The 22,626-nt window shown below is 42.3% G+C and overlaps 1 protein-coding gene across 13 annotated transcripts in view; it reads left to right on the forward strand.

Moving 5' to 3' along the window:
• Positions 1 to 22,626, forward strand: part of SPECC1 (sperm antigen with calponin homology and coiled-coil domains 1) — a 95,587-nt gene that overhangs the window by 42,204 nt on the left and 30,757 nt on the right. For 5 of the 13 annotated variants that reach the window (XM_084493310.1, XM_084493305.1, XM_084493312.1 and 2 more), the window contains 4 exons: positions 9,685 to 11,243; positions 13,092 to 13,299; positions 13,980 to 14,053; positions 14,594 to 14,772. In XM_084493310.1, the coding sequence (XP_084349436.1) occupies positions 9,685 to 11,243; positions 13,092 to 13,299; positions 13,980 to 14,053; positions 14,594 to 14,772 (2,020 nt within the window). Of the gene's footprint in view, positions 1 to 9,684; positions 11,244 to 13,091; positions 13,300 to 13,979; positions 14,054 to 14,593; positions 14,773 to 17,508; positions 17,594 to 18,632; positions 18,819 to 19,162; positions 20,487 to 22,626 lie in introns of those variants that run through there. The other 8 variants (XM_084493308.1, XM_084493307.1, XM_084493309.1 and 5 more) reach the window with 6 other exon arrangements.

Consider the following 22,626-nt stretch of genomic DNA (forward strand, 5'->3'; position numbering starts at 1 on the left):
ATGTCTACTGGTATTAAATATTAAGCAAACAAAAAAGTGGCCTTCAGCTTTTAAGTCCTGCCCTCTGATTTACAGGAGAAGAAGGAACCTTCTTTCATGTTCTCATTTTTGATCCACTTTTTCTTCCCTCTATCTGGATTTAGCAGGGTTTGAGAACTCACAAGGAAAGAAATTATTTTGGCTCAGTCAGCCATGGCCTTTTGGCCAAGCGTGGGGCAGCATTCCTGAACGGGAGGGTTCAGGTCATGGTTTCCTAATACAAAGCACTCTACAGCACTGCTGTCTAAAGGCATTTTCAGCTGCTCCATTCCTCCTGTAGTGGCTTGCTGCTCCCTTACTGGTACAAGCTCAAGTGTTTGTGGGAAGGACACGAATTAGATCAGGTTCTGTTTTTAACAAAGAAAGGAGAAGGAGAAAAAAGCACGTAGATAATTTTTATAGCCAAATCAGTTCCCTGATTCAATTCACAGTGTGGCCTCATGAACAGTTAAATTAACAGGTTGACAAAGTTACCCTTCTAATTGTGCAAATGTCGATATCAGACGTCTTCCTACTTAGGATTGCTTTTTGCTTACCCTTTGTGCTTGTAGATCCATCAGGTAGGTCTTGTAGCTTCGTGATGCACAGCACCCGACGTGTCTGGAGGCAGCAGGGTTCTTTTCACTTTTCCTGTTGGATCTTTGGACCAGGAGGTGTTGGGTAACTTCCTCATTACCCCCCAGACACAGACCAGACTGTTATGTTCAGTTGTGGCAGCCATCATATGCACTGTACACAGAGGAATGTATCTACTTGCTACTCTGTGACGGCCATAGTTAACTGAATTTACCCTGTTGCATTAAGCACTTGTTTGTTTTTTTAAATTTCCTGTACTTCTTGAAACACTCAAAGCTGCTATTCTGTCTAATTTAATGGCGTTTCCCAGAAATGGGAGTAGAGCTGTCTTGTCCCTACTGTTAACCCAGCGATGCCTGACTAATAGATTTCTGGGCTAAAACAGCAGGGAGGTAATTTTCGGAGCTGAAGAGAATTATCTACTTGTCTGCAGGCTAGAACCGAGGAAAATCCTGGAATTCTTAATCCAACTGACAGTCATTTATCCTAGGGAAAACTACATTGCAGCCATCTCAGTTGAGAAATTAGCTGGATTTCTGTAAATTCTACCAGATTAATGTTGGGATAATGTTACATACAGAATGTTTTAATCATCCTTTTGGGGGGGAGGCAAGGGGTACAGTCAGCAGGTGACTAAGTTTTTGGCAGACCCACTGGTATTAGCAGTTCCCAAAAAAAGTAGGCTTGAGTTTACAGGAGGACATTGCAGTAAGCATACGATATAGAGTTTCTCTCAGCATTTGCTAGATCACTTGCTTTGGATGTCTCTGTTTGTTATGCCAGGTTGCTGGGTACTCTAAAAATCCAAAGCAGTGCAGTGGTGGATTGCAATTACGCTCTCGTAATCTGCACCCAAACTGTCAGAAATGATAAACGTGGTGATTTCGGGGGGGGTTTGTGCACTTTGTGTAAGAGGTAAATGCAGTGGTACCCTCATGGTTCTCTTTATGCAGCAGGCTTGTGGCACGGTGAAGCCCCTTGGATGCTTCATGGACTCTGAGCAGATTTGGAAGTGAAATTTTTATTTGTGACAGCAAAAGATGGGAAATACTGGCTAAGGATAGATGTGGATAGTACAGTCCTTTATCTTGTCTGTTTTGCCAGTGTACTTCACAAATGTATCTTTGGTCCCTATGCTTTTCCTGAGCAAAAATGTTCATTCTTACAGTAAAACCTGCAATACTTTGTATTACAAAAAATAACTGTGCTATATTAAAAAAAAAAAAAAAAGCATATCCAAGCTTGAGTTCACATTTGAGACTTAACAAACTTTCAGAAAACCTAAGCAGCTAACGTGAGAAATGTTCAGAGGACTTTCCCTTTGTATAGATGCTGGCATGTCTGTCAGGGTAAGGAGATTTTTCCTACTACAATTGCTCAGAGAGGAGCTCTATGTGATCAGGCCCATAAAGAGAAAAGCAAGCGCACGTTATAATTACTCTTTAGTCTCTGTTTACTAAGCGAGTGGAAGGCATTATTTGAGCAGATGCTCCTGTATAATTAGCGTTAGATTATCAAAACCACCTTTGTTATTCTGCAGCCATTTTCATGCCTCTTTCAAAGTGAGGTGGAGTCCAAGTGAGCCTTCCCAAAGACTTGCTGACCTGCAAAGGTGTTGGCTCTGTGACTAATATTCTGCAAACAGACTCATTCAGGAGAACCGTGAGTGGCCAAGCCTAGGTTTGCTTTGTTCGCTGTTGCATAAAGGTAGCAGAGAGCATTGTCTTTCTGCAGGGAAACCCTGAAAGGGCTGGAAAATGCGTTACTGAGGAATACCCAAAGGACCGTCTAGCAATGTTGTCACTGGAAAATGCTGACAAGGTAACCCACTCAGCTAATTCCCTTGATCAAGCAGATCAAGCTGTAATTGTTTGTTGCCATACAATCACATCCTTCTTTATCCTGACTTTCACCTAGGCTGGTGGCAGACCAGAAGTTTTAGACATTTTCCTCTCTGAAAGTCTGGCCTTCAGTCCTGCTCTAGTTCTAAGCCCCAAGAAGCACTTAAAACTGACTCAGATCTTCCTTCTAAATTGATCGAGTCACATGCGTTCATTCAGTATTCATTATCAAGCTGTCTTGCTGTTAGCATGCCCAGAGGTTTAAGGATAGGAACGTTAAATAACGTGGCAGAACGCATATAGGGATTTTGTCTCAGTGGGGATTTCTGTAAAATGAGCACTCCAGAGCAGTAGAGGATTTCTGTTATATTTGCCCTGCTTTATAGCAGTTATGCATGCTTTTTCTCATGCCACCATGAGATGTGTTAATGTTTCTCTCATGTTGAAACTGTGTTTCTTGTTAATTAGGATATGGGAAGATACCTGGTTAGCAGGAAAGTTGGTTAACTTTTTTCAAGCAAAGCAGTGTAAAGGCAGGGGAAAATAAGGCATTTTGCACAAGATTCCTGTGCAAAACTGTGAAATCTTCTAATGCGAAAAGTACTTCAGAATCAAATGTACACCAGTCCTTCTTTTTGTGCTATGTAGTCATCATTTCCCCAAAGACATACCTAGTTCACTCTTAATCGATCTCAGTGTCAGTCACAGACAGGAGCAATTCTGGAGCAAGAAAGGTGAAAGTAATTTGCAAATTCACCTGGGCTTTCGGTTGAAGTTGGAGCTGTTATTGGCTTAGCCACTTTTGGAAAAGTAATTTTAAGCACCTGGGTTAATCAGGTTCTTGTCAACTCAGAGTAAAATTTTCATGAGGCCGCAGAAAATGTGGCTGAGCTCCTTGCAATGTGTGTTACTTTACAGCAGGGAGTCAACAGAGCGTGGTGGCTTCAGGCCAACGCTGTCTTTTTGTGGTTCGACAGCCACTAATTTCATATTGATGGTGTCACGAAGTCCCACGTTAATGCCTTGTGTGAAGTCATAGTTCATTGTGTGGTTGGAAGTCACCTAAGTGGTAGTGGAGTAATTTTGTAAACAGCACCTAAAAGCTGCTATTACCCGTCGTGTAACACCAGCTGGTAGATCTGTTGTGAAAGTCTGACAGTTCAATTCAATGTTTGGTGCCATTTCAGAGGTCTTCAGCCATCTGTTGCACTCTTCCTACCTCTTCAGCAGAGGACAGGTCTCCCACAGGTACTGTCAAATTTTCCAGGTCAGGGAAGGTGTTTTAAATGTACCTACAGAGAGGCTGAAGTGACAGACATCTGCATTTTGACTTCCTTCACAAGGTGTCATTAGCTCAGTGGGGTTAAGGTACATCTGTGCCCCAGGTTTGTTTTGCAAATAAGAAACTCCAATTAGGCTAAAATAGTAATAGGACCTTATACAAGCAAGAACAGAGATGAGTCATGAGTACCTGGCTGTGTTACCTGCCCATTGCTGTGTGGTACCAGTCTGCGGTGGACTCTCAGCACGAGCTTGGCAAAGCCTGGGGAGGAGCAGTTGATGCAAAGTCCAGAATCTATCAAAGTCACAGCCAGAGGATAAGATGAAAAACCAAACTGATGAGCAGGACCTATTTCAACTGAACTATGTGTGATAGAGCAAAGTCAAATCGTTTGGGGAGCTTTAATAACTTATTTGCTGTACAAACATGGGCTGGTAATAGTGTTGTCTTGATTTAGCTGTTCTAAATGCTTGCAGCCTGTATAACAACACCTTCCCTCAAGGTTTCACAGTAATCACCTTTCTATCTGAGACCTGGGAGTTATGTTTGGGTAGGAAAATGTACTAAAAAAAATCTTGGCTCATGGGAGCTGAATTCCAGAACAACAGAAGAAGCACGGTCGTCTTTGTTGACAGGGAGGCTATGAATTAGCCTGTAATTTCTTGTTGTGACGTCTTTTGTGTCTTTATCTCTTTAGAACCACTTTGAGGTGGGAGGGACGGCAAGGAAACACAAAACAGCACAATAATTTGTTTGTTGGAAATGTGGGAGCTAGAATGAAAGAGATGCGCCTGTCCTAGTGCAGCAGGTGATCATGAGAGTGCAAACTTGTCTGCAGGCAAACTCGGCTGTTTTGAAACATATGACATTAACATTGCAGAGTGCTGTGAATAGTTTTCTTTTATTTCATGTTATGCTGCCCTTGCAATTCAAATAAGGTACCCATTGTTTTAAGAAATCACACCCAAGATGCGTCTGTCTTCATGGTTTAATCTTACATGACTGAAATGCTTTCTGAAATGAGTCAGTGATCAGCATGCTTGAATTACACAGATGAACTGTAAGTGCAGGAGGATCACTACCTACTCAAACTTTGAAAGAATGATTTATTAACATGGTTTTTTAAGCATGCTAAAGAAGAAAAGTGTGCTTTTGTTGTTCTTAGAATTGCCAGAATTAAAATGTAGGAAGGAAGTATAAAATGGAACATTCCATATTAGTTTGGAAGAGCTGAAGCCCGTGGTATTAACCTTTGGGTTATTAATATGTTGATGGAGAGAAGGATTAAGAAAAGGGCAGGTTGTGGGACACAAATGACACACGGACCAGAGGCAAATAGTTGTGGAGTGACTCCAGGTCTAAAAACCAGATTGGATGCAGAACAGTCTGAAAGGTGGTTCTGTGGTCAGGTGAAATCGCTTCCCTACTGAGATTCTTCCTCTGCCCTGGGAGTGGAGAAGCAAGTATTTGAACTGTTAATTCTACTTAAGAGTCAAGTAAAATAAATTTAACTTCAAGGCTAGCGCTTTACTGAAGAGGCAGTGCTAATGTGTTATCTCGGAGCACGCAAAGTGTGAAGGCAGAGAGTTGTGTGAAAAGGCAGAGAGACGTGTCTGAATCTTCATTCTGAAATGTCATCTCTGACCCCCCTGTGACAATGGCAAAGTGTTTGCCACGTCCTCTGCCCTGTTCTGCCAGGACTGTAACTACATGGGCCAACCTCCACGGCTTGACTTCTGAACAGCAGTCCCACCTGTTCCACCTTGGGGGCTAGGACGTGGTTTTTTTCCGTTCCCTTCTGCTCGTGGATGCCCCTCTGGGAGCTGATGGAACAGGTGTTGAGAGCTTAGATCAAATATAGATCAGAGGCATTATGTGGAAAAACTACAGAGCAGTCCTGATCCATCCTTCTGTGGAATACAATGTAGTTGTGCTGCAAATGGGATTAAAAATGGCCGAAGAGCATCATGAGGTGTCACCTTTTATCTCATTAAAGTCCCACTTTGTTTCTGACACCAGCTGAAAGGCAGCAAGTATCCCCCTGGCAGAAAGCAGCGCAAACAATGAAGCTGCACAGCAGGCTGCGAGCCAGGAGCTCCAGGGTCCAAATCCTTACTGCCTTGCTGGGTGACCTTGGGTAAGGCATTTCTCTGTGGGTCTCCGTTCTTTAACCTGGAGTTAACAATTGCCTGTATCCGTGGCTTTGAGCATTAAATAGTTGTTGATTTTAAAGCATTGTGAAAGTTAGAAGTATTATGTGAATGTTGAGGTTTAATCCCTTACACCTGGATAGCGTGGCAGGCACTGAAAATGAAGGAGGTCTACACCTGGGAACGTGATGGTAAGGTGACCTCAGATTGAGCAAAACAAGTTTTCGGGAAATAACTCCCAGTGGATTATTCAGGAATACTTGCCCATTCTCCTGAAGTGGAGGAACGCAAGCTGAGCACATTGGCAAGCTGGGTGCAGCACTGGGGGAATGGGAATTTAAATATGGTGCCAAGGGAATTGGAAATATATTGTTGGCAGAGGTGAAAGAGGCGGCCTGAGCTTGGATGCACAGGGCAGTGAGGAGGAGGCTGGACTCAAATTTATCAAGGGCATAGTTAAGCTAACAGTCTGGGTAGGGAGGATGAATGGTGAAAATAGGAATGAGGAGCCATAGCACCATTTTGACCAAATGGGAAGATATTTTTCCCAAATGTTGCCCTTGAGATGCAGGGCAGGCTATTTTTTCTCTTCCCGGCTCAAAACAGCAAGCACCTTCTCAACAATGTATTTCCATGTGATTCCAGCCAATTGAAAAAACAGCATAAATCAACCCAAAATTGGGTTCTGCAGCTTGGCAGATGTGCATCTGTCTGGAGCCTCCCTTGGACCTTAACCATTGCGGGGTGCAGAGTTAATCAGATCACCCGGGAGACTGTGCAGCCCGAAATTCAGCTCCCGCAGAGCGGGTGCCTGGGGCTGTGGGGCTGCCGGTTCCATTTATAACCGCTACGCTGCTCAATTTCAAGGTCATTCCAAGCGGGAGCCATCCATAAAATAGACTTTATATTAGTGCCTATGTTTGGTTTGGTGCTTTCTCATCAACATGTGCTGAGAGCTATTGCTTTTCTGGGTTCTCTTTGGCATTTCAGTACTCCGCAGCACTGTGTAGGGCGGAGAGAGGAAGATGGAAGATACAAACACGCTTCTACATCATGAAAAACCACACAGGTTGGTTAATGGTTCCTGGTAGATGGCAAATGCATTGTGATTTATGACAGAACAACTCAGCAGAGTATAGAGGCACAAAACACGGGGCAGGTTGAGTAAGCTCAGCGAAGTACAGATAATCCCAGTTAAATGTGCTTGATGGCTGTCCTTATGTATACATCTTCCTTGGCTCTGGATCGCGTTGTGATTGTGAGCTGGTGGCAATTAAAGGCACACTGGCATTGCTACCAGAACTGCTACGTTTCTCTCAAAAAAAGTGTTTTTCTTAGTGCCGTGCAGTTCATCCCAGCGTGTAGCAGCATCGTTCTTTGTTGCAATGTGTGTGATACTGCCCAGTCAACACTACCCACTGCTTATCCAACACTGCCCTGTCATGTGCTGACCAGATGACAGTCATGGCCTTGCGTTAGTTTCAGCAGTGCAAAAAAACAGATGAGTTATTTGGGGCACTTGCTTTGTCATGGGATTTCGTTATGACAGTAGAAAAACCTTTCAGATTGAATAAAAGTCCAGGGCATAGCAGAAGGCTTTAAAAGCACACCTTGGGCTCCAGCGGAGAACATCTATGGCCATGTGTAATGCATATCTTAAGGCTGTAGTATGGTTATAGCTCGTGTGAGTACTGCTCCTCTTGTCAGGACTCTCAAATTGCTGCGTTTTCAGTGGACACATGCCCTTGCCTCTGTCTTGCACCCCTGGGAATCCCCACGTGAACCTTTTCCCTCTGAGCAGGAAGGAGCTGTGCTGAGCTGTACTGCTGGAACGACACGTCGCATCAATCCATGTGATTTCCCTCCTGCCCATCATCTTCTGGTGTTAGCTGCATCAACACCAAGAGCTTTGATTGTCTGCTGAGCTCAGTGAGTACAGCTTAAAGGTGCCAGGTTAAGAAACGGGACGTGCAGCGAGCCCAGAGCCTGCGGATGTGACAAGAGAAATGAGTTCCCAGGTCTGGAGCTGCACCGGCAACCATCTGAGCTGCAGTGGGAACGCTCCCGTCCCTGCTTGCCTTGCACTTTTCACTGGGGAGCCCGGTGCTGCCTCGCTACAGCGGCGCCTCCAGATGTAGATGACAACGTGAAACTGTGTGGGCTGCTGGCTCTCCGGCCAGCCTGTCCCTGCTATCTCTTCCCGTAAACACTGGACCCTTTGTCTCTGGCCTTATCGTGCCCCTGCCATCACAGAGCCCTTTCTGTGCTCTCCTCCCAGCACAGCGCCTCTGTGTTCAGGGGGCTTTTCTTCAGCTGCTCTTTGTCCCTGGGTGTTTATTGTGCCTGCTGCGGAGTGTGTTTGTTTGGGGGAGAGGAGGAGGGGCTCCTGTTTGTGTGGGTTTTATAAACCTCGTGCAGTCTTCAAAAGAGATGCTGAGCAAAGGGGGTGTTGTTAACATTAACCCGTCAGTACCCTGCGTTACTGAGGGTCGCAGAACTGGACCAAGATTCCCTCACTGTGCAAAAAATGTTTTGGGATGCTTATGAAGTCGCCTGGCTGTGTAAGGCCGTAGGCACGCAGTTGGGCAGCAGGGAGTCTGCTCCCCCTTTGGTCTTAGCAGACATTTGACTTTCTGTGATTTTTTTCCTGTGTATATCAGCAAAGAGAGCCTTCCAAACTTGCAGAGAGGTGGCTGATTCTAGGATTTACCCCCAGAGTGCTTCTGGAACTTGTTTTTACTCCAAACACTGGATCAGTAGCGCTTTGTTTGCTTAACTGACTCGTGCATCCTGTTTGTGTGGCTCCATCAGACAAAATCTCTTCTTTGTACCATATTCCATAACTTTATTCTGTACTTTAGGGCTTTCCCTTTTGAGTAAATTTCCGAAAGCAGTAATTTGAACGTGCTTCCCTTCTTTAACTGTTTTGTTAATACTTTCATGGTCAGGATGGTTGTTACTGTTTCTTCCGTACCCATGGTTTCATCTTCCAAAAGACTTGAAAAATGAAGATCAGCTACTCAGAAATTTTCCCTTGTAATCACATAATGCTTGGTCATGAGGTTTAAAAAATAACAATAAATAAAATGAAAAAGGAAGAGCATCAATTTTCTAACCCCCTATTGTTCTTCCTCCATAATGGAGGATGGAATTTATAACATTAAAAATCTTTTGTCCATCCCTGTGAGAGCTGCAGCAATACAATTGTCTTAGTGTTCAAAGTGCCAGGGGAGACAGTTTTATATTTGAGGCTCCATTTCATTGAATCTGCAGACAGAATAAGTACTTCAAGCCTTTTTTTATGATTCTATTCTGCATCAATTGAGTGTAATGCAAATACTGGTTTCCTGCGAGTTAAAATACTAGTGTGGTTTAAAAAAATACATTTTACCATCAAAGACTGTGTCTTTTCTCAAGTTATTGAATCTTCCCCCGTAAATTAATAGGTGTAAATTCAGTGTTTCGCAAGGTAGCATAAAGAATTTTCCTATTTTCAGGTAATTAATATCCCAATATGGGAGGTTGCAGTTTGTGTATTGCAGCATCTGCATGTTAATAATATAACACTGGGAAGTAGTTCAGCAGCCTGTGTCCCTTTGCAGGGGGTGGGAGAGGAGGAAATGCAAAATAATACGAGCCTTTGTGAAACATGAATCCACGCACTCAGTCATGACTAAACCTATTCAAACATTCAGGTGTTTTTTTCCAAGCCTGCTCTGGGCTCTAGTGTTGTTGTCCTGTGACGTGTTTTCTTTTATGAACTCACTCAGTTTGCCTCATCTCTTTTCTCTTCAAGGAGCGGTCTCAGCTGCAAAGCGCACAGGGATTCCGGCACCCCGGGAAATATCGTCATCTGTATCGAGAGAGAGAGCTGTATTGCGTGGTCAAGCCAACACTAGGAAAACTCAGCCCAGCCCCACTTCTTCTGGTACACCGACTCCTACCAAACATGTGCGTCCCACTAGCAAGTCCAAGCAGGAGAGCGAAACTGGTGACAAGGCTGTTTTGGAATCTCAGGTTAAAGAACTCCTGGCAGAAGCAAAGACAAAAGATTCTGAAATTACCAGGCTCCGTTGCGAACTGAAGAAATGCAAAGAGAAAGGGTCACTTAACCCTGAACCTTCAGACCAAAATTTAGAACCATCGTCACCTGTTGACATAGACCCACTAATAAGGACCCTTCAGGAAAAAAACAGGACTTTTCAAAAAGAGCTTGCTAGCCTGGGAGAAGAAAATCGTGTTTTGAAAGAGAAATTGCTTTATCTGGAGAACTCGCCTCTCTCAGACACAACAACAAGCAGTGGAGGTGACAGCAGCCTCCCAACCCCAACTACCCAAGAGTCCAGTTTTGGAAGCCCATCAAAAAATGCATTGAGAAATGAAACAGATGAGCACAGGCAGCGAGTGAATGGGGGCGCGCTGCGCAATTCAGGCTCTTCCAGCAGTGATGTCACTAAAGCTTCCTTGTCACCTGATGCATCGGATTTTGAACATATAGCAGATATACCTTCCAGGCCAACATCCTCCAACAGCAACCACATCAAAGGTTCCAAATGCTCCACTACAGGAAGTTCTCCAAACAATATTAGCGACCTTTCTGTTGCATCTCTTACAGAGAGAATACAGAAAATGGAAGAGAATCACCATAGCACAGCAGAAGAACTACAAGCCACTTTGCAGGAGCTGTCAGATCAACAACAAATGGTGCAGGAGCTGACAGCAGAAAATGAGAAGCTAGTGGAAGAGAAAGCTCTCTTGGAGACTTCCTTTCGTCAACATAGAGACAGAGCAGAACAGCTGAGTCAAGAAAACGAAAAGCTAGTGACTCTCCTCCAAGAGCGATCCAAGAATGAAGAAAGTAGAGCTCAGGAGGGGAAGGTCCTTGAACTGGAACAGAAGTGTGCAGAAGTTCTTGAAAAAGCACAGTTTGAAAGAGAGAAATTGCTTAACATTCAGCAACAGTTAACCAGCAGCCTAAGAAGCTTAGAAAGGGAGCATCAAGATGCCCAGCAAGTGATTAAAGGCCTGAGAGCTGAAAATGAGAAGCTGCTTAAACTACTAGAAGTGGAGCAGCAGAGCAACAGCACAGTTACAAAAACTCTGGAGGACTGTAAAATTGCGTTGGAAGGTCTAAAAATTGAGAATGGGTCTCTAAAAACCCAGTTAGAGAGTGAGAAACAAAAGGCTGCTGAAATCAACGCAATGGGATGTACTACTGACACCTCGGAGGTGCAAGAGATGCTGAAGGTAGCCCATGCAGAAAAGGATCAGTTAGAAGCATCTTGTACTGAGCTTAAGCAAGAGCTGCTGAAGGCTAACAGTGAACTGAAGCATGTTCAGGGGCTGCTATCTAAGGTAAAGCAGTAACAGCTGTAAAATATAATTTCTCTGTCTACCCACAAATGGTCTATGGATTGCTATTCAGCAATTGATTATAAATGTCCATGATTTCAATTGCATTCATTAATTTTGAGTGGAAGCTGGGGCCATATGATATTTTTTGATTCTTCTGCTATACGTGTGTGTTTTTCGAGGAATAACTGGTATCATAGCTTGTAAGTTCAAAATTTATTTTCCATAGTATTTTCTGCAGAATTTACCATTTTGGCAAACAGAAAGGTATTTATCAAAACTGGAGCAAGAGAAGAGTTCAATAAAACCTTACTTTGATATTATGCGAACCAAGATTAGTGAAAATCACTTCGTAATCCAGGTAAAGAGAAGGACATAAGTATTTATCAGCAAATAATAAATCCTTGATAAATCATGAAGGACAGATTAGTTAGTAGTGAACTATAGAAGTCACTGGGTACAAGAACATGCAAACATGCTCAGAGAAGTTGATATTTATAGTGACTTGACTTACGATGTATAGTCAAGCTGCAGGTGAGATAATTTTGGTGAAATTAAAGTATTTTTACAAAACTAAAAAGTACTCTTTTGGCATAGGTAAAATGGCCAAAAATTATATATGTGTAGAACAATTTTTTTCTCTCCCTTATTTGGTAGTTCATAGCTTTGCTCCAAACAAGCTTAAGTCAATTATGGGTTCAGTTTGCTGTTTGATCTTGGGTGCTCAGAAGAGAGCCACAATGCAGGGTGTTACAGGACCGTCATTAATATAGTGCCAGGCAGTGATTAATGCCCCATCGCTGCAGAAGGAGTGATAAGCAGTATGTGCAGCCCTTCCTGTCTGGGAAGGGATCATGGGAAGAGCTGGAGAATTGGCTAGCTGCAGAGGAAGAGAGCATTGCCAAAACTCACCTCTGTGATTTGAGCGATTTAGAAAATCCAGGTGTCTTTTCAGTTTAAATAGGTGTCCACAGCAAACGGAGTTCATAGAGGAAGTTCCCGAATGTTTTGAAGTGGTTGCTGGAGCTGCAGTGTATGAAGAATAAATGAAAAACTGCTGAGTGCTCAGACTCTGCACCAAACTTTTATTGCTTGGTTTTGAAACCACAGATTTCCTCCTTTTTACTCTTCCTTTCCCTTGAATTAAGCTGTTTTGAATCATTGGCTGTTTATGACACCCAAACAAGACCACAGGCTTCTGTAAGGCTGCCCTCAAGTCAGCCTGTGCCAGTGCTACTCACTGAATTGGCAGCCTACACCTTGCTTTTCCGTAGCTTGGTCATAATCAGGGATCTCCCCCACCCTAAAAGCATTGATCTGTAGGTAGGCCTGAGCCAACAAACTGAAGTGCAGCAGTTCCCCCTTCAGTAATTCCAGATGTCCTATATCCAGAAAGTATACTTATCTGCAGTAGCTACTTCTCCTGCATATGTTCTCACAATCCATCAGAAATGCACGTGGTAAAAGCAGCAGAGTTGTAAATATGGCCAAACTGATTAGCATCTTGGCCCTAAGGCAGCTATTTCGTTCTCATAATGCGAAACGGGAAGAGATCTGGAGCTTTCCAGGAACATCGTTCCTCTGTTCATTACCTGCGCAGACTGGTTTGGAATTAGGGTAATCGTATAGAAAACTTAATTCCTTCCTAGCATCTTCTTTTGTTACCTATGACCAGGAAAGAACACTGACATTCAGAACTCATGTATGTTTCCTGAAACTGTCTTGTTAGCATTGAAACTCAGTTTCTATAACGCACAGAACAGAGGTTCAATTCTGTTAGTAATCAGTAAAATCTGAGTGGTATGTTAAGAAATAAAAGGCAGCCTTGCAGCTTTCTTCCCTCGTTTCCAGGCTGAGAATGAGTTTGGTCAGCTGAAGGAGGTTTGTGACCGGCAGGCTGAGCAGCTGAGCAGAACCAGCCAGAAGTTACAGGAAAAAACATCAGAGAACGAAGCAGATATCAAAAACCTGAAGGAGACCATTTTCGAGTTGGAGGACCAGGTGGAACAACATCGTGCTATCAAACTTCACAACAACCAGCTCATCAGTGACCTAGAAAGTAGGTGGAGCTGAAAAAAATGTTTGAAGTGAACTTATTCTGGAGGCTTAGTTGTGGCCAGAACTGGGAGGAGAAGGCGTGTGTTGAGGTGTGTGACGAGCCTCACTTTAAATCAATTTATTTTGATCAGTCCTTCCTGTTCACACACACAAGTCACAATTTGAGCAGTTAGTGCTACAGAAAGAAAATTACAACCAGTCTCCAAAACTCATTCTTCAGCGAGTGATGTATTGGCTATTGGAGAACTAGAATTACTGGCCTTTTAAAGAGCTTTTAGGTAAAATTGCTGGTAACAGCTGGGAAGTCGAGTTTGCCGCTGCAGTGTGGAAGGGGAGCTGCCACCTGGTGGACGGAGTCGCTCATTTCTCTTACCAGTGTTATACGGAGTGCTTCGTGGGCGGGTGTGCAGACCAAGTGATCCTGCACATGCAGTTCTGTAAATATAAAAGTGGTTAAATGCCTCAAAGTAACGAACCATTAGAGGTATTTCAGTAATAAAGCTGTTGCTGATTCCATTCCTGATCCACTGACAAAGTATCTTAATTTCCATTACATCTGTTAGTAGCATTGCTAGAGGCAAAACCAAATGGGCTGCTTTGTTTTCCCATTTTCACTTTTCAAATTGCCCTCGTGTTCAATAATATTTTCCTCTTTTTTTTTTTTTTTTTTTATGTGTTTAGGTAAAACAATGAAGCTGGAGGAACAAAAACAAGATATAGAGAGGCAGCTGAAGGCTCTGACTAAGCAAATGAAGGTAAGGCTCAGACACCATGACAAAGCTAGGCTGAGCTTTTATTGTAATACTGGATTTCAGTTAGGCATTGTATTTTTTTCTAGAACAATTGTAGAAGCTTCTACATCTTTTCATTCTCTGTCCCCTTTGTTTACAGCTGATTTTTTGCCTATGATGGAAACTATAATATATACTTTGCAAATTACTTTTGGTTTTTGTACCTATGAACTTCTGCTACTTCTGAGCATCTGTTCCTGCTTCATAAATAATTGGTAGCAGTGAGTTCTTTTCAGCGACAGTACTTGTAGTAGTATGACAAGTCTGAATGATCAATAGCTATAGGAAGAACCTTGACTGCACTTGTATTGGAATGGAGAGCTAAGCATCAGTTTTTGGCAGTCTAGCCAAAACTGTAAACAGGCAAGTGTTTACTTTGACCTCAGCATCTTGAAATTGTGGTGAAATCCTGGTCTCTTATGATCGCTGAGAGACTGATAACAAAGTGCTCAAGTAAGTGTATTTTTACAGCAAACAGTTTGGGGTTGTAATTGTTTTTCTTAGGAAGATACAGAAGAATGGAGGCGTTTTCAAGCTGATCTGCAGACTGCAGTGGTTGTAGCCAATGATATCAAGTGTGAAGCCCAGCAGGAGCTCCGTGTGGTGAAGAGGAAGCTTCAGGAGGAAGAGGAGAAGAGTGCTAGACTGCAAAAGGAGCTTGATGAAGTGAAGGGCAACAACAGGTTGGTTACTTACAAAAGCCAAGATTTGATCTCTGTGACTGCTAACGTGCATGCAAACAGTGCTTTGTCAATAACTATTCATTGGCTTGGATGTGCATGTTGTCTGTTTTTAACTCCTCTGATGGATTTTGTGGTCTTTTATTCAAAGATGTTTCTGTTCTTTTTTCTTTTTGATGATCCAGTTCTGTCACCTAGGCCATGAAGGTTTTAATAAGCAAATATTAAGTGATAGCAATTGCTAATATCCTTTCATAGCTTTGTTCTCACTACTGTATTCCACTGTGTTTTATTGCTTTCATAACTCTGCACAGCTGTATTAAACCATCTGTAAAAAGCTTCTTTGGCTACATATGGGACATCCAGAAGAGAATTTCTTTCAAACTAAAATGAGGACTAGCTGGACTTTTGTTCTGCAGGTCTGCAAGTCTGATACATGCTGATTTAGTGATCAATGCAAGCACTAGGATTCCTCACATCTCCTGTCCTTAAGTCAAAACCTGTTGCGTGATTAAATGCTCTGGCTTGTGGCCTGGGTTAACATTTATCCCAGAAATGATTTGTCATGCAGTGGACCCACTTGAAATTCAGTGGCTGTAGTCTGTGGTTGGGGTGGGAGCAGTAAATGCGAACGGTTTAAAGATATACCCTGTCATGGTGAGCCTCTGGGGGAGCGTGGTAAGAACAAGTGACTTACACAATTGAATTTGGAATCAGTACAGCTGCCTTACAATGTGGCTTTTATTCAGTGCAGGATGTTTTATGTGTGACCTTTTATTCCAAAAGTCATACTACAACTGAAGCACTAAATAATAAAAGATGGAAAACAAGAGATGTATTAGAAGGAGGAACTAAAATTTATAAAGGAGGCAATGCTCTACTCTATTATTGCATTTGCACAAGCAGAACCAGAGCTTCAGGGACAAAAATTTGTACGGGGGAATAGAGAAAGACAAAATAACATAAACAGTAAGACCATATACCAAAAACATGCCAAATTAGCTTTGCTTCTCTGGATTTATCCAGTTAATGTCTCTCATAGAAGGTCCATGGCTTCTGTTGGAATAGCCATGGGAAAACAGCAAATGCTCCTTTATTTCAGGTGGAGTAAGTGTCCAGCTTAATGTTGCTTGTATTTTCTCACTGTTTTCCGTTCAGAAGTTTCCACGGCAGCTGGACAGTAGATGGAAGTACAAAGACAGTATGGCTTTTATGTAGAGGCATGTAATTCAGAACTGATGGATAGAAAGAACAAATTTGTTTTTTCTTTTTTTCCAGAAAAAAGAAAAGAATGCGTTTAAGTTCCAGGTTCATTATCAGAGTCCCCAGTGGATGCAAAGAAATGCTGTTATGCATTATGCATTATGTATTAAGGCAAAATGATTAGTAGCCAGTGCTTAAATTCTGGGCTCTGTTTTAGTTCTTAATTTGTTCTTAATGAAAATTCTCTTATTTAGAGCAGGGGGTAAGGTACATAACCGCTTTTCCCAGTTTATATGTTAATCTGTATGTATATAAGGGCAGGAATCATTTACTTATTATTTCCCTCTTTATTCTTTCATTTTTTAATCTGAAGATGTATTCAATAATATTTAAACTGGAAGATGACCCACTAATTGGTCAATCAGGATATTTATCGTACGTGCTTAAGGAACATGCCTGCATTGTCAGTCCTTTGGCATAAGAAGCCTGAGCTGAACATGTCACTTTTGAAGTTAGACCACGGGAATTCACACATACATAGCTTCAGAAGGAGGCATTCGGAAACGTATTTAAATCACTTTTAACATTTGTGTCTCACTCTTTCTCATACATATAGAGATATATGTGTGTCTTTTGCGTCATGTTGACAGTCTGTGTAGCTTTCTTTGAGTATTATGTTGGTTGTGGAGCCAGTTGTACTGTCTGCAGTGGACAATATGTGTTCTCTTTCAAAGGCAAGTAATGAGACCAAATTTTGCATCTCTCAGTTTGGGTATAACAAATTTGACTGAGTATCAATCACAGTGTACGTGCAGAGAGTACTAAGGCAAACAAAGTTTCAGTACCGAGTGGTGTGGAGAAAATAATGAAGTCTATGTAAGTAATTGCCCAAAAAACTCACTGATCGACAGCAAAGCAGTGAAATTTTATAGCTGTACCGACCTATAAAACAAAATCTTGAAGTTGCCAAAGCTACTGCTGAAAGCCAGTTCTATAATTCTACGCTATTACTTTTGCATTCCTGAGGTTGCTGTCTTCCCAGCACCTCAACTTCTTCTACCCAGAAAGTTCTGGGGATATTCTCATCGTTGCTTTAAGTCAGTGTTCACAAATGCTACTGCTCAAAATCAGCAGTAGATTCTGGTGCCTGTGGTGACTTTAAGTGCATGCTCAGCACTGGTGGAAACAGTTTGTAGCGTGATACCTTAACACAGTCTGTAAAGTATCCCTCATATTTGTTAATGTTGAGCAGCTGTGCATTCAGCTGAATGTCTGAGAGTCCCTAGTGAGTGTTTCCTGTCTTATTTTTAAGTTCTGATTGGAAAATGTACCTTCCAAATAGTTTGCTACTCAAAGTTGGTTTTTTTTTTTTTTGGCAAAACCTCATCTATCTCTTGAGGGTCAGTAGACTCCACCTCATAAATTGATCTTGAAGCCAATTTATCTCCTACGACATCCTGCCATTTTAATGTTTGCCTGTGGCTGCCTGAATTCCTGCCTCCAAGTTTGATTTCACCATTACATTCTTCTAATCAGACAAAAAGTCATTTTTGGTTCAGGAAGAGCCAAAGAACTTGCAGAAAAAATCCTGATGAGGTCATCAGAGTTCATCTGAATGAAGGTAAGAGCCTCCCAAAGGCATCTTTAACACAGATTAAATGTCTAATTCTATGACTAAGAATGTTGGGGGGAGGTTGGATATCAAACAAATGGAATAAGAGTTCACTTGTCCCAAGTTAGTACTGATTAAAACCTACAAATTAATTAACCCATGTTTCAGTCTTCTATGATACTTTACATTCTAATGAATGCTATTTCTATTCAGTAAAATGTAAAAGCTTACAATCCACTGTTGCATAACTATTTTCTCAGGCATGGTGGAAACAGAGATAATGTAGTCTCCATCTTTGGAGGTTTTCAGTACCGGACTGGATAAGACCCTGCGTAACTTGGTCTGGTCTTATAAGTTACCCTGCTTTGAGCAGACAGTTGGACTAGGTGACCTCCAGAGGTCCCTTCCAACCTGAATTACCCTATTATTGATCCTGTAGCAAATCTCATCTTTTCAGAAAAACTTGCCTTAGAAATAAACTCACTTTTTGCAGCTGTTCTAGGATCAGATATTCCACTGTTGGCAAAAACATTGGGTTTGTAACACAAAGTTATTGCTGAATGCACCCAAATTTCACACAGCCCTTTTTGGCTTCATACACATGTTTCCAAGCCTTTCTAGCAATACAATGTTTAGCAGCAGTGAAAGTTTCAAGGTCTTCCTTTGATTCTTTCCCTCCCAAGTTCTCAAAATTATTTTGGCATTATAATATTATATGCATTGAACCAAGAGCATGGAGGGAAGATAGCTGGGCTGGGAGCAGCATTCAGAAGACAAAGAAATTATATCTGTAATTAAATGAGCCACTCCTAGAATAAAGAAAAACCTAACCAAGTCCTCAAAAAAAAAAAAAAAAAAAGCGTCAAGTGACAATTGTGATGTACCCCACTAATTTGCTTCTGTTCTTCCTCCTAAAGTCTCAAATGCCGCAGCATGGCAGTGTTACATGCTTTTTCTCCTGGAAATAAGCTTGTACTCTATGTGTATTAAAACCTGCTGTCAGTCTGTATGTGCTGATGTGCTGCTCATTTGTGCCTGTGTTTTGCAGCTGTTCTGTCTTACGGAGGTTCGATAGTTCATTCTGCTCTCACTTGAAGTAAGCAAAGTAGAATGTCGCAGCAGGGCCCTTGAAGTATTGTTTGTTTGCTCTGGTTAGGCACTCCTCAGAATTTTTGGTACCAAGTGGAGATTGTTCCAGCCCCTTTGGTGCAAGGACCCTGAAACGAACTCTGAGGTAGCACATTTCTAATTACTGAGTAGGTTCATGTGCCCATTTTGACTGAATAGTCCTAAATGATTATAGGCAAGGAAAGCCAGAAATGCCACCATCTCTGTCCTTTGAAATTGGGTCCTTGGCTCTGAGAACTTAATCTCTTCCTATCTGAGCAACCAGCAGTAAAAATAAATCTAAGCTGGTGTGGTGGAGTGTTAAGGCACTCCTTTAAGAGATGGGCTTTGCACCACCACCAGCATTTCCCCCTTTCCCCTTTATTTAGTGATGGTGGGATGGATGATTAACTAGAATGGGCATTGTATTACTTCTTATGACGTCACCCATTGTTGTCTGTATTTCTGTAGGTGCCTGAACTCTACCAGCTAACACAGCCCTGGATGGATGCATAGCCAGGCCTGTGAGACACTTCAGGACATGCCTTCAACTTGCAGCTGAAAAAGGGAAGTTTCAATTGGAGAAAAGCAACTCCAGTTTTTTATTGCCCTGCAAAAGTCGAATGTATCGCAAAGTGTGAATGCTGCTCTGGTCCACCTTCCCTCCATGGGCAAGAGCCTGCTTCTTTGTTTCAGAAGGCTTCTATCTTCAGAAGACTTCATGAGGCTGAAAACGTTCTGAATTAGCTTAAAGCCAACTATTCGTAACCACAGAGATTTGGGGCACTGAAATAATTTACAGTCCTTTTGGAGGGATGGGGGTATTTTTCCTGGAACAGAAGTTCAACTGTGCCATTTTACGCTTAAAAATAAAACTGAGTGTGTATGTCTAATTTGTAAAAATACACATTGTGTTCTCCATATAATATTATATCCATAGATCTGTGTGTCTAAATACACATGCATACAGATCTGTACGTATACATACACACAAACTCAAGTGATTCCAACCTTTGCAGCTGGATGAGTTGAGTTGCTCATGGAAATTAGGTTACTGAAATCCAGCAGGAAAATTGAATAGAAACATTAAGTTACTGAATTGGTATCAGCTGTTTTGTTTGTTTGGGGCTTTTAATATTGCATTGACAATGCACTCACCACTTGGTGGCATGTCTCACTCAGTGTGTGTTAGGAAGCAGTGTGATGCTCGAGGAGCATATTCTGCTCTGACTTTCACAGCATGTGTCCTGTGTGAGGTTTGTCCTGGCTGAGAATTGCAGATGGATAGATCCAGAAGAAAAAGCAATGAATATATTAAGCTCCTAATCAATATCCTCTCAGAAGGTGTCTTTCTCATGCCCTTATTGTCAGTGAACCAACTCAGGTGAAGTATATTATCAGGGAGAACTTGCTTCAATTCAGTTTTGCTACTGGAGACACCTGGAGAAAGCTTTCATTGGATACCAACAAGAAACTGAGAAGTTACCATTTGTGCCAGAAGATCATCAGTTCGTTCCAGGACTGGAATTTCATATTTTGGATGTGGGATTCCTGTCCTTTTCTCCTGGATGCGAAGACCTAGCAGGGGCCTGATCTCAGAGCAGGCTGAGCTAAAGAATTCTGCAGCATGTCCTGGCTCTGGCACGGCCTTCACCTATGTGCCATGCTACTGGAGTGTATGCATATATGCACACTTGTGTTGCCTTTCCTTACTGTGCTGGCAGCTGTTGAATGTCGGTTTTTATGTTTAAGAAATATATATATTGAAGTGCCAAATAAATGTTTGTGTCCGGAATTGTCTGCTGCCTACTCTTGGCATCTTTTCTGTTCTGTGTATCAGCAGCTGTGTGTCTCTGTGTCTCTTGGAGTTCAGGAGGATTCACACCGACAGGAACTGTGTCAAAGACTAGATTGCAGAGCAATTATTTCTGAAATGTGGTTCTGTTGTCCTAAGCCACTTGTAATGGAGAGATCAGAGCAGTTAAACTTTCAAACCCATGAAGGCTGCTGTTGCCAAAATCTGTATGTTAAGCACAGAAAGACTTGTACCGTGTTATTGTCCACGTATTCTAAACCTAAAAAAACAGACTAACTCTTCTCTTTAGAGAAGAGCTCGCTGCATCTCCTTCTCTCACCAGTGAATGAAGCTAAGCAGTGGTTTTGTGAAAAGGGCTCTGCACATCAGAATTCCTTTGTGGCTGAAGTGCTCTGCTTCCTCCTGGAGCTGCTCCACTTGAGCCAGCTGCACTTGCAGCTTTTTACTATGTAAACCATTCATCCTTGTTTCAAGGAAAGCATACAGCAGTAGATGACATTTCTTAACTCCATCCTCTTTGTAGCAGGGTTTAGTCAGTCTTCTCAGCTGGCCTAAACTGTGCTAAGCTAAATGAAGCGTGTGCACAAGGAGCCATTTTTGGTTTGAAGGTGGGGCTCAACATTAATCTTCGTAACTTGTTCTCCTACACTGTCCTCCACAGCTTGTTACTGCAAGTTCAGTTCTGCTTCTCTGTCAAGAAACCCATGTATGTACACAAAGGTGCATCCCCTTTTTACAGATTTTTCTCTTCAAAAATGGAAGGTACTCACCGGGTTTCACAATTCTTCATTGTTTGTTGGCTGTTCTCTTTGGCACGGGATGAAGCGAGTAGGTCTCAGCAGCATTCTACCTGCTTTCATGCCAGCATTTACAATGTGAGAGGCCTCTGTTTTCTGCTGTGATGGTGTTTCATCTAGGAGGTTGTTTCAGGGTGCATTAGGAGTGTTACAAATATACAGACTTAAGATTGCAGGAAGCATTCTAACAAAATCAGACCCAGTAGCAGCTCCAGTGTGTAAATATTCATAATTAATCTGTACAATGACAGAATAGTGGTGCGTGATTTCTCAGTGGACTTGTCTGTGGCGTGGCACACAGGCTGGTCTAGGTACGCTGACTTAATTTTAACCAGTTTGCATCCTTTTGCAATGAGAGGCTAGACTAGTCTGTGAAGTGTGAGCTTTTCTCGGAGTTAAATCCTGACCCATGATCTGTAGCCTCACTGAGCCAGGTGGTTGTATTGGCAGCCATCAGTCTTCTGCGGTGTCTTGTGGTGCCATTTAGTATAGTTCCTCTCGGAATAAATGAAATCTGGAGCCAGACCCTTTTCCTGCTGAAGTGATGGCTGCCTGGAACATACCTTTGGCTTATTTTATTCTCAAGATTGACCAGTTGGCCTACAGGCGTTGACCGTTCCTTTCCTACTATGATAATGTCCCACAAACCTCGTGCTTTTTGCTTTTTGCCTGGTTAAACAGGCAGATCTCTATAATTCTTGAAAATGCAACGTTTTGCGTTGGGTGGCTTGGTGTCCTGAGGCCGAAATCTGTCCTTTCTCTGTACTTTATTAGGCTCCTTCAGCTTATGTGTTGTCTTACAAATGGAGTGCAGACACTATCACCTGTTGATTTGTTGCTAATGTCTTATGAAGCCATGAAAGAAAAAGTGAAGGGCCAAGCTTAAAATTAGCCAGCAAAACACTGGCTCCCTCAGAGCTCAGTGGATCTTATCCAGTCTGCCTTTCCTCCTTATTGGATTAAATGGAGAATGGAACTGAAATGGCTTTTTCTATAGCCATCTGCCTCTGCAGGCCCCCCTGGCACACAAGTAGCTTGAATGAATTAGCAAAGAAATGGCTGCTTAAAGACAGCACCTCCTTAAGCTCTGCCAGAAATAGAAGCGTGAGTCACTCTTATTCTCGTATTCATTGACACCCTTTAGCCCCTTGTATTTTGTACACTGTGATGCCAAGAAGGAAAGAAAAAGGGCTCGACTTGTATTTTAAGCTGATCAGATGTTCTTCCACCTCATGGGCACTTTCCTGATAGAATCTTCCAGATGTCTGATAAAATATTTTCTGTTTTTTTTGTGTTGGTTTTTTTTTTTTTGGACATGAATC

This window comes from Aythya ferina, assembly GCF_964211825.1.
Source record: "Aythya ferina genome assembly, chromosome: 19".
In the NCBI taxonomy this organism is placed as follows: domain Eukaryota; kingdom Metazoa; phylum Chordata; class Aves; order Anseriformes; family Anatidae; genus Aythya; species Aythya ferina.